Source organism: Archocentrus centrarchus, chromosome 10 (assembly GCF_007364275.1).
Source record: "Archocentrus centrarchus isolate MPI-CPG fArcCen1 chromosome 10, fArcCen1, whole genome shotgun sequence".
NCBI classification, from domain to species: Eukaryota; Metazoa; Chordata; class Actinopteri; order Cichliformes; family Cichlidae; genus Archocentrus; species Archocentrus centrarchus.
The window spans coordinates 22,358,013-22,370,710 of NC_044355.1; the positions used below are offsets into that span (position 1 = coordinate 22,358,013).

At 42.5% G+C, this 12,698-nt stretch overlaps 1 protein-coding gene across 4 annotated transcripts in view; it reads right to left on the reverse strand.

The window, feature by feature from the left end:
* Positions 1 to 12,698, reverse strand: part of ebf1a (EBF transcription factor 1a) — a 53,115-nt gene that overhangs the window by 15,330 nt on the left and 25,087 nt on the right. For all 4 annotated transcript variants that reach the window (XM_030739605.1, XM_030739603.1, XM_030739604.1 and 1 more), the window contains exons 7-10: positions 8,375 to 8,456; positions 6,505 to 6,646; positions 3,947 to 4,077; positions 1,790 to 1,916 (exon numbers count right to left, since the gene is read on the reverse strand). In XM_030739605.1, the coding sequence (XP_030595465.1) occupies positions 1,790 to 1,916; positions 3,947 to 4,077; positions 6,505 to 6,646; positions 8,375 to 8,456 (482 nt within the window). The remainder of the gene's footprint in view (positions 1 to 1,789; positions 1,917 to 3,946; positions 4,078 to 6,504; positions 6,647 to 8,374; positions 8,457 to 12,698) is intronic.

Here is a 12,698-nt window from a genome sequence, read left to right on the forward strand (position 1 = left end):
CCAATGTAATTCAGAGTGTGCATGTGTGTGTGATCGTGCATGCACATGTAATATATGAGTATATGCATGTCTGTGAGTGCGGGGCTGTGTTGATGTGTGTGTATGTGCTGGCTGCCAGCTGCCACGCAGTGCTGCCAATCCTCCATGATTAGTACCCACTGGCAACTGGGCTCAAACTGGTGCCAAACAGACCCAGGAGGGCAACATGGCCCATGGTAATCCTCCATCCCTCGCTCCTGTCTTTCTCTTCTTTCTCATCCACCTCTCTGTCTCTCCACTCACATCGATTGCTTTTCTGCTCCAAATGCCCTGCTCATCCTCCCCTTCATTTTTTTTTTTTTTGCCTCCACTAAATGTGAGCAGGCTTCCTCCTCACTAGGAGAAAAATAGAATGACAAAAAACCTATATGTGAGAGGTGCAAATACCCATGAGGGTGGCTGAAGTGAAGTGTGTGAAAAGTAGAACTGGGGTCTGCGCCTCGACACAGTTGACTCTGTCACTATGAAGATGCCAGCTCTTGGCAAGCGGCATTGCAGTGTATGTGTTCGGCCCCCCCAGCGGATGACCTCTTGCTACCCCTCACCTGTTGAGATTCTTCTATGTGCCTCCACAGAAGCCAAGCGCAGAGAGAGAAAGTGAGAGAAGGATGAATTCATTCAAAGAAGCAAGTTTTGAATAAGTGAATGTGACAAGGTGAAAGATTAGAGGGCTGGGAAGCGATAGGGCGTTTATGCATGCGGTTCCCACATGTCTGGCACATTAAAAGGCTGCGTACGCACATATGCACACCTACACACACTTATACACACACAGCTCTATGGGTTTGGCAGACTGTGGGCTGTTGGACAGCTCTGGCATGGCAAAGGCTGCCCACCCATCTGCCCTGTGTCTTAGTAATGCAGTTACTTGTCAACGTGCATGTGTGCACTTGGACTATGTTCACACTTAACGTGCAAACAAACACAGGCATCCTATTGCAGTCTTCCCCACAAGTACACAAACACAGTCATAACTGTGACGCATGGACATGGATTCTGTTTAGTAGTTGAGACATACACAAGATGCAAGGAACGCATGCTAGTAATGTGACTCTCAATTGTGATTTTGTCAAATGTTGGTAATTCCAGCCTGGGCTTACAGCTTAAGTCTATCAGTGGTTGAGATTACAGACAGATTTATGTGATTCACAACCTCCCAGAGGACCTGTGGCCTTGCATTGGTTAATCACCGCTTCACATTCACTCTCTCTGCCACTCTTTTCACTGCGGCTTTTCACTCTGATGTAACATTCAAGCTATTCATGCCCCTTCACTGGCCATCAAATATCACACACTCCACTCAGACCTCTTCCTCTCTGAATCATGCCTTCGACAGGGTCAATTCTCAATAATCCCACCAATCAAAAGGTTAAACCTCCCCCTGACCTTCACCTGCTTCGTAAAAGAGGGCAAATGCTTTTCCTCCTCTGATCAGCAGGCTTTTTCCACTGAATTATTGAGTTGCGTTATTGAATTTTAAGTTGCTTAGCATGCACATTTTTCACGAGAAACCATCTGGAGAAATGACAGCTTATATACTGAACAAAAACTTTAGCAGCTATAGCATAAATTTAATAAAATTTAAAGTCACTGTGTGAAAATTTTTATGCGATTATAGCTTTAAACTGATTCTTAACAAGTTGCTCATAGAATTGAGAGAAACTGCGAGAACGTTGCACCAGAGAAGCCAGCAGATTGGTAGACTGGGGCTGTAAATTAGTGTCATTAGTAAATGTTAGTGTGAAGCTACCTGTGTAGATGAAGCGTCCAGGTGTGCCTTTGCAGAACTGTTTGGATTTGTAGGAGAGTGTAACCTCCACCACCCCGGGGATGTGTCTGGGTGGAGTCTGCACACGGATGGCATGGGGGGTGATCAGCTACAGAAAAAAAAAAAAAAAAAAAAAAAAGAGAGAGAAAGGGAAGGCAGATTAATGCGATGATACTCCATATCGAAGCATGTGCACAGGGGACTATTCTTGGCTCATCTCGGACATTTCCTGTGCAGCTCTGACTTTCTTTCTTTGTATAATAAGCCTGAAAATGATGCGTTAATGCAGAAGCCCTCAGGTGGCCTTGTAGCCTAAGGCAATGCCACTGTGAGGCTTAGGATGGTTATCAGTGCTGACATGGACTCTGTAAGAGGGATTCAAAAGCAGTTATCTGTTTATGAATAAAACACACTTTCCTCTGCGTACGCCTATTGAACATTGTAAGTAAATGTATAATGCGCCTGTCTCTGCTGCCCCTGTCTCTGTGTCTGTCAGCTGAAGCCGCCGTTAGTCACATTAAAGCACAATTGTGTCTTAAACAGGCTCACTTAGTGCGGTTGATGAGCCCGCTCTCCACGTATGTGTGTTCACGCTGAAGGGTCTTTGAAGGAAAACGGTAACAAGACAAAACACAGATGAGACCTCTCTGAGTGCTCGTTTCCTGCACACTGTAGTGAACTAGCACTCAAAACTAGCAGTGCTCAAAAGCTATCGCTGGTACTGCCAGCACTTTGCGTGCGTGTGTGTGTGTGCGCGCATGTGTGTGTGTGTGTGTTGTTCGAACTGTCCTTTTCATTGCTCACTTAGGTAGGCTTTCATTCTAGCATTGTTTGGCCCTACTCACCTCTCAGCGAGATAATATAGGAGCTTTTTATAGAATTATTCCTTTACTAAAGCGAAAGCTGTTTAGCTGCGCTGCTCACTGACCTTCAGTTTCACACATAGACTCCATTTACATTTTAGTCATGTAGCAGATGCTCCTTACAAAGGGATTCATACTGCACGATGTGAACATATTTCAAGTAGTAAGATATTACCGTATTAAAAGACAGGAAGAGAGGTGAGTAGCAATATGACAGAAATAAGAGCTGCCAAAGAAACAATAATAACAGCAGCCTTCTATTCAGATTATAAAGCGTTTCTAATATGCATTTATAGTCCTGCAAACCAGTATTATTTAGTGATTATTATTACTACATCAGTTGGGACTGTGTGTAAAATGTAAATTAAAACAGAATGAAGTGTTTTCCCATTCATTTAAACCCTGTATTTATTTAGGAAGAGCATAAATGTGTCCTATGGTTTGTTGAAACCAAAAGGATTTGTTTTGCCTTGCTGAAAAATATATGCCCATTTCGGATTTTGACGCCAGCAACACATTTTAGAAAAGTTGGGACAGGGACATGTTTACCAATGTGTTGCATCACCTTTTCTTTTAACAGCACGATGTAAGTGTTTGGGAACCGAGTAGTTGTGAAAGCCAAATGTTGTCCTATTCTTGCTGGATACAGGTCCTCAGACAATCAGCACTGCTGAACATGACTCAAGAACGACATATGCTTTGTTCTGTTAAAATAAAGGAAATCGTTTTTCAGGATTCTTGTTTTATCTGACAAAATCATCACACACTGTTACAAGTGTTCCTCTAGGTGATTATTTATTTATTTAGGTATAATTACCCAGCTTTTCCATATGATTTTTGTCCCCCCCCCCAATCCCCATTTTGTGTTGCTGGCAAGAACATTTCTCATTTTCAACATTTGCTATGGTTTCATAGCAAATTGTTGCATTCAGGTTTTTTTTTTTTTGTTTTGTTTTATTTATAATTCATGCAGCGTGAACAAGGTTGCATCTGATTATATTCTTAGTCTAGAAAATAATTACAAAATTATCAAATGACTAATAGTGTGGTGGTTTTTTTCAGTTTTTACTGGTAAAAAAAAAAAGGAGGTATTTTTGCCACTTTTGAGCAACAGTAACTACATAATGTACTGAATACAATGGTCCTAAAATTAAGCATTTAAAGAATGTTTGCCCACACCAAGTCAATAACTTGTTAGTGGTCAAAAGCAGACTTTTGTTTTGGCTCCCCAGCCAAAGAAAACCCCAAACACAAACATGACTAAACTGTGACTCACCTCACTCCAGACTAGCATGGTTCCAAAGATGACCTGTAGGCCATCAAAGAAGTTGTCCCCGATGATGATGACTGTTGCGCCCCCTGTGGTCCAGCCTTCACTGGGGCTGATGGCTTTGATGCTGGGGGTTGCTGGAAAAAAATAGATAATATATAAGATGCTAACTAACCTAACGACAGCCTAAATCGTCTTTGCTATTGGCAGCATGTACAGTCTCCCTCTGCTTTCCAGCTCCCCCTCTCTTTAACACACACACACACACACACACACACACACACACACACACACACACACACACACACACACACACACACACACACATATATCACCTATTGCCTCTCTCCCAGGGGTCGGGGGGCAAGCGAGGAATACTAATCAGAGTGATTATATTCACCCCGTTATTAAATATCACCCCTGCCCTGTGTGTGAGGGCAGCAGCGGTGCACTTGTTTTATGACACGTGGCAAGGCGTGCAGGCGTGTAAATGTCAGGTGTGCTCAGTGTCTGATCAAAGGCCATGCGACCGGGGAACAGAGCAGAGCCAACAGTAGCTCTGCCCTCTGAATACACTGCCTTCATTAACCAAACACTTAGCTCTTGCTCAGCTGTCTGTTTCATATATCTGTGTAAGTAGGCTGTATCTCAGAGTCTGACCGTGGAGCGCATGACCACATGGGCTCCTTCCAGCTTCTGGTTGTTATATTTGTATTGCATTTTAAAAGCTCTCAGTGTTTTCTCTTAAAGGATATGCTTTGCATCTTATCAGGCAACATACATGGAATCACAACAATAGACTGATCTTCAATAGCTGCCATTCAACATGCTTTTTGACCTTATCTGTTGGTGTTATGGACTCAGAGATTACTGGATGTGATTGAAGAAAAGAACAGCATTGGGAAAATACATGTTTATACAAGCTAAATCTCCTCTCCTTAACAGATATGCAGCTTGTCAGACATGCTGTAATTCTGTAAAGCGGCATAATCCACTTTAGACTAGGCTGACTTTTTTTCCCTGCAGCCTAGCCTTTGCTCTTTGCCTGACTCCCTGTTCTGTTGATCCTCCCCAACAAGCTGGAATGATATTTAGCCCCCCGACACGCCTGCAGAGATCAGCGTTCACCAAGCAGCAATCTGTGGCCGTAATCATGGCCTAAGATGCCTCCTTTTCACAGCCGCTGATATTATGTGCGCTCGATGTGCATGTGTGTGTTTATGTCTGTGTGTGTGTGGATTAACCAGATGGTGGAACGTGAATCCATGTGATAGGATTATACTTTGGGGTGTTCCTCGGTGCCATCTGTTCAACTCTATGCACTGCTCATCTATTACCGCCTGAAATGGGCCCCAAAGTTGCGTATCCTGCACACAAACTGAACCCACACTAGAAAGAGAAAGGGAAAAGGGGGAAAAAAAGAAAGCGTTGTCCTCTTTCTTTTTTTTTTTAAAATCAATTTATCTTTTCTTTATACTGTTAGGCACTTTTACCCCTTTCATTCATCACATTTACATTTCTCCCTGTAACCCTCTGTTCTGTTCTTTTATTCCTCTTGTTCCTCCCTTTTAACTCCCATCACCAGGAAAACAGAAAATCAGAGGGGAAGAAATTCCCAAACAAATCTCTCCGACACGGGGAACATCTGTTAGTGAACTGTGTGTACTCTCCTTTATGTGTAAGATCCAAGTCTTGCTGACGTCTCCAATATGTCTCATCTTTATGAACTTTTCTAATCACCTGTGAGACCAGTCGCAGGGACGAGTGGTCCACCTTGCCTCTGGAGAATAGTCATTAGAAAGACTTAACCATAACATTCAATCTTAATGCAATCTACTATAGGCCATCATGTAAATCCCCTCTTATTTTTTTGTCATTATCATCCGTGAGGTTGACTTTCCTCAAAGAAAAAAATATGTTTCTCTTATTCAATGTCTGGGAAATCGAAATGAGAAAATAACTGGATTAGGGACTTGGGAATCAGTGCAGGCTCCTAAATCATGTGCACATGTCATTATGAAGTATTAAAGGTTTGGGTTTGACTGTGCATGCGGGGGTGTGTATGTGTGTGCAAGGGGGCTTTTCAGTATGTGTATGGGTGTGTTTGAAAACCTGAGGGATGGGGAGTGATGGAGGGCTGGAGGATAAAAGCAGGTCTCCGAGGAAATAAAGCCAGTGTTGGCTTTAAGCAGAACAGACCTCATAAGACACATAGTGCTTATGCGAGGCAGAGTAGAAGGCCCAGAGGCAGAGACCTGAGGGGAGCAAGCCACAAGGGAGAGACAAGAGACTCACTAGCTACCACTCACTCCTCTCTTAGCTCGAGTTAGAAACCCTACAAGAGAGGAAAGCGGGAATCCAGGAGGAAACAGGAGAGAGATAAGAAAGAAAGCAGGTTGGAGGGGAGTGGAGTGGGAGACAGAGGAAGGGTTGAGTGTGGAGCCAGACAGGGGGGAAGGGGTTGAGAGAGGGAGGGAGAGGATTCATAGAGAGAGAAATAAAGTAAGGAAGACAAAGAAAGATAGGAGAGAGAACCTAGGTGTTTTTGTTCTTGCTTTTAATACCGTGTTCCAGGTAGGATGGTGTTCCTTCTGAGGGGTCCAGTCTCCGAGCTCGGCGCCCGTGTTTCGAGTTATTGTGCACAAACATGTTGTCAGAGACGGCCAGGACGTGACCCTCCACGCTCACCGTAGTCGACACAACCACCTGAGAAAGGGAAAACCAAGAGAATCTAAGGAACAAACGATCAAAAGCAATAATCGCCACACCGACGCAGATGCTTGCAAATCTTCAATAACTGTATGTTGTGATTACGCTGAACAAGCATTACGAGTTTTTGCAAAGTCTACGTGGATTAAGTGCAGACTTTTTCTATGAAGTAAACATGTTTAGACTTCTTTTGTCATATTTCCTATTTACACTTCATAAAAACTAGTTAATATATTTTATTTTGTACGAATAATAACTTTTCTATAAAAACGGCTGTGCATCAAAACAGGAATTTTAGCACTTAAATTCTTTTATGAACAGTGTGTTTTACACTATATAAGTTTTACTTCATTTTTTGTTCTGGACTTTTGCATTGGGGTGGGGGTGAATGTTAACATAACATTTTGCCCGCTTTGCCACATTTGTCACATTTACTTAGTTTAAACCTGGAATTACTAATTATTTTTGCCACTTAGGAAAAGAGGAACGCAAATTTCATTATATGTTTTCATTATATGGTTACATATATATGACAATAAAGTCTTCTTGATTCTTGAAATAGCTGGAAAGGCATGATATGCAGTAGGTAGGTTTCCACCAACTTGTGGGAGAAACGTCAGGCCCTTTAGCTGCTAAATGCCTCTCTATCTTTACCAGCTGGTCTCTGTACCAGAGATATTACACCCTGGATCCTGAACAGCAATTTATAGGAGACTTCCTTAAAGGCAGAGGTAATGGTTGTCCTGTCTCTGCCCCAAAGAGCCAATCAGCAACCACACCTTTGCCAGCTGTTTTGATGCATTGATGTGTTTTCAAAGTCGAGGTTCACTAAAGGTTCAGCTTCTTAATATCACAGTACAGATGTAGGTAAGTGCATCTGGCTTATCATAACATGCATTAGTATGGGATTTATTCAAGTGCTCTGGTTGGATAACTCAGTGATTGTTTGTGCTCAGGATGGAGCTATCAAACAAATCCATGATATAGTGTGTCAGTGCTCATGCATAGGCAAAGTGTAACTTTGTAAACAGTGCAAACTTTCCGATTAAACTGGTGATCTAGACATGCAATTTCTATGTCCTGGTGACCACTGAAATGTAATTTATAGCTCTTTCCTTATTAATTTAGACAGAGGCTTCAAAATAACCACCAAGCTTGTTGCCGAGATGGCTACTAACGGTGAGCCTTGCTTCCAGAGGGAACTGGAAGCACGTGTACGGTGGATTTTCAGAGCTTTTTCCTAAAACCAGCTGCTGGCTGCCACTGAAAACAATGCTATGAGAACAGTAAGAGTCATCCAAAACTGTAAAGATTTCAAAACAAAGAGCAGAAAGATGCTTTGAAGAGCTTTCAAATACAAACTCGGGCTTAGAATTCCTAATGGGTTCACGTCCACTTAACGTCTCATGAGGCATTTTGCAGCTTTGTTTGTGGTGTTTATGTATGTGGTTTTAGACTTTAACATTTTTTTTGTCGCAATATTCCTCTCGGACTCGTCGGGACATTTATTTACTAATTCTTTTGTAATGCTGGAACATTTATGCTCTGTGGCTTCTGGACATTTCTCTCGAAAGAGGTATTTTGAATTCTTTCTCTTATTATGTAAAAGGAGGGAGATTATGCTGTGGTTGTGTCCCTTGCCTTGAAAAAAGAAATGAAGAAGTATTACTCTTGTCTGCTATAAACACTGAGCTACATACTGTAGTGTGGGTATTCATGTGTCACCTGAAAACGCCTCATGTCTCGAGGGTTCCCTGCGTTCTTCAGGCAGTTCTGGTTACACTTCAGGAAGAACTTGAGGAAGAACCTGCACGTGCAAGAGAGACAAAAAACAAGAGAATCACATGAGCTGCTGCAGCAGCACCTGCGAGTCACTGAATGAACAGTGCGAGCTTCTTCAATAAAACACACAACACAAATAAAACAAATAAAAGAGCAGTGGCAGACAAGGCTCATACACTATCCCACCCTCATCCATCAGTTGTTTATGACAAAGCCACTTTTCTATGTAAAAACAGCTCCGGGATATTGAGTAAGATGCTACCTTGTATATCCATCTCTAGGAGCTGCTGTCACAGCTTGCCATAAACTCACCAGGGCAGATGCAGACTACACCCCCCCCCCCTCCATCAGCTGCACAGCCGTGTGACGGAGGTTGTGCTGTAGCTACTCTGCAGCACAGTGTTGCCATTCCTGCCTCTCTCAATCTCAGTGTGAGAGACCACATCAACAGCACCTGCCATGCATTATTAATAGGCTGAGATGGCAAGTATGGCTACCCACATCAATACTTAATGAAGGAGGGAGGGAGGGAGGGAGGGAGCGAGGGTCGGAGGAGTAAAGGGGAGAGTTGTGGGGGGTGGGCTGAAAAGCAGAAAGGGGGGACGGCTGACAATTTATTCCCTAGCCCCACCTCAAGGCTTGAAGCCTGACAACTTCTTCTTTAACTGAACCTACACTGCTGTACAACTCGTCACTCTCCCTTCTGCATTGTCTGTCTTAACACCCCCCCCCCCCAAAAAAAAAAAAAAAAAAAATCAAATGAACCACAAAAATAAACAGCACCATGTACAAATAAACAGGAACCCTCAAAAGGGGAAAAATAAAACTACAACACTCCCCCCACCCCCCACCTCCTCTTCCCTTTGAGGTAGCTCAAAGAAGTGCTGACAGCTGAAACTGCTTACAATACAGATCTTGAACAGCCAGTGAGAGAATCACTCCTTTGCTCAGCTTTTCTTTCATATGTCTTATTTTCTCCCCTCTGTTCATTTGTTATGGCTAGGATTCTGCACTGGGCAGCGTGTTTGGAGCCAACTGCCTTAGATATAATCATGCAAGAGTGAACGCATCTCTCTCTCTCACACACACACACACACACACACACACACACACAGAGAAACATGTCAAGAGAAACACAGTAAGTAGTTTTGGACAATTGCTTCATCTAGAGGTACAAAAAAAAAAAAAGGAGCAAAGAAGATAAATGGACAAGCTAGAGTTGTGTCTCATTCCAAGGGCCAGCCTACTGCTGTGTGCATTATAAGCATCTGATGTAACACAAGAACTCGTGAATTTATCCCTGACAACTTTTAAATGCATGACAGCTGGTTAGTGGTAGATGCTGCTCTTGAAGTAGAAGAAGAAAAAGCCTCTTATGCTCTCAATAACAAACTGTCTTTCTCTGATGCTCCGTTTTATTCTTTGGCTTTGTCTGTGCTCTGATTTACAGTCTTGCTGGCGCGAGGGGCCAAATCGAAACGAGAAGGGGGGAAAGACAGAAAAAACTGAGAAGGAGGCAGAAAGTGAGAAGAGAAACTGATAGAAACACAGACAGAAAGATGAGGTAGACAGTATGTGAAATCTGAAAGGAGAGACAGACCACCCTCCTGTATATTTTAGAAGCTGTAGGCCAATATCTCAATAATTCATGAAGCAGAGAGATGGAGTTTTTTTTTTTTTTTTTTTTTTTTTACAGTGGCTGTTAGACCCCACAGACTGAGGGTCTCCCAACTTTCTTATCTCCTCGAGGTCAGGGAGCAGCCTCATAGACAGCTGTGGCCTACCTCCACTTGTCCAACATACTCCACCTTCCTGGCTGCAACTCCTGTTTAATTCATCAATTCTACGCTTTTCCCCAACTGTCCTCCTCCTCCTCCTCTGCTATTCATGATGGATAGATGATGGATAAGTGCAAGGAGAAAAGTTAGGGTCAGCCGAGTCAGAGGTGACCAAATCAGAGGGTTAAATATTAGAGTTTGGAGGAGGGGGTGCTCCAGAAGAAAATGTCAGACTGCTCTGAAACACAGCAAGAGAAAGTCAGCGTGCCTCATTGGCTGCACTATATGTCAGCTTGTGGATCTCCCACATGCGTGGATCATCTGATTCATTATTTACATGACTTAAGGTGTCTCGAGTCAGCCGCGTGGAAACATTACAAAACTGCAGTGAGCTGGTTCCTCTGTGCTCCATCTCATCTCCCGGGGAGAGCCGAGGGACTGGGATCATCACTGCACACATTTACATGGATCAACAGAGTGTGGGTGTGTGCTGTGGGAGTGGGGTGGATAGAGAGCAATGTGTGTTGATATGCATTAGCAAGGAGATTACCATACGGATTTATGGATAATCTGATTGACAGCTGACCGGTAAATATGGACAGATAACTTTGTAATTCTCTCATTTGCTCCTTTCAGCTGCCTATTATCCCGTTTTCTTTGCGTTTTGATCAATAAGGAACCCGTTTGGTGTTTAACAGTTGTTGTTTTTCTCTCTCTCTGTGCACACCGTGGGGTTGTAAGGGTAGTTCAGTCCAATTTAAAAAGGCAAAGCACAAACAGGTGACACCAAGCAAAATATCTGTGTTCACATCAATTCTTATCAGGCTCAATACCCACGTTTTCCCTTCTCCCAAAGTGAGTATAACTTATTTTATTTTTTTAATGTAGGAAAATACTTTGAAACAGCTTTTAGATAATTATCTAGTCGTGTAACATTTATAGAAAAGAGTGAAATGAATAAACAAAATGCCAAAAAAGCTGTTTGAAAACTCGAAAACTCATTTTTTTCTGCGTGTTTGGGGATTTGGGCTCCTTGCCTCTGTATTTATATTCCTACATTTGTTATATTCTTGGTCCTGCATATGATGCTTTAAAGTCTTACACATAATAAAGGAAAAATAAAGCAGCATCTTCTCTGAAGACATCAGTTTTCAGTTGGTTTACACACACACACGCACTGATTCGTGCTTCGATTGCTGCCTCCTCTACCTTTTTGTGTGTGAAACTCTTGTGGTTTTCAGCTGTTTTACTGTGCAGACTCCACAGCTACAAATATTACCGGTGCAAATTGCTGCGCCGGCTGGATTAAATGAAATAAAACCATTTTGCTCTCACGTAATTACCCCCCCAAATCTAGAAATGGCTGTGGAAGTGAATTTGTGAAAATAACTGCTTGGCCTCTTGAAGCCTCATGGCATAAATTTGTAAAAGCGAAAACGAACGCATAAACACATGCAGCCAGTCGGCGTAGTAATTTAATGATCTCACACTTTCATCATATCATAAGGGGCATTATTTGTCACTTTGGAGCAATTAAACACAAACTCACCCTCTGCCCATAAAAAACAAAACAAGGAAAGCAATTATAACACAACTTTTAAGTAATCCCTGTAGCATCTAAATATTATTACTGTGGTGATAAAGATTGTCTAAGTGATTAGCTAACAGCAATGAAGCCTCCGAGGGACAATGCTGTTATATTTTCTAATATTTTTGCCACATTAGCCACAAATGAGGTAAAGAGTTGTTTTCCTTGTCAAATCTAACACAGATAACTTTGGAACTGTGGTTTTTGTCTTCCTCTGCAGCTCTAGTTTATTTATCTTTTCCACCTTTTGTGGGACATCTTCATGCTTCATTTCTTTCTTCTTTGCCCCTCCTCACGCTGCTCTCTCGGTTTTGTTCTGATGCTGATGTTCTGTAAAAATGGCTGCGGGTGATACCATAACTCAGCCCTCTTCTCTCCCTCCATCCATTTCTGCTGTACAGATCATCTCCAGAAGAAAAGCCCTGTGTCTGGCTCCTAATATGCTTCATGAGGTGTGTAATTCACTGTGCTCCGGAGGGGAGCCATTTGTCTCGGGGGTTAACTAAGTGACACAACAGCACTTCCCCATGCCTGTTACCACCGTGGGACATGTTGTACTAATCTAGGCAGGTAGAAGGATGGAAGTTCCTGCACTTCAGCAATTAAGCAGTAAGATTTGTTCAGGAAATCAATCCTAATGAAATCAGAGGGAGATTCAAATTAAGTGTAAATATTTGTAAGCAAACATAATGTTACAGCACAAAAAAAAAAGGGAGGGGGGGGGGAAGTAATAAATAGGCAACTAAACTAAAAGTGAAGTCCGGTGCTCTCACGGAATCAAATATCTTCCTCAACTCCTGTTTTGTATATTTTCTTTTCCTCCCCTCGTGTTTCATTTCTCATTTTCTTTCTTTTCTCTGCAACTCTTTCTTGCACTCTTTCCGCCATGCATCACTGACAC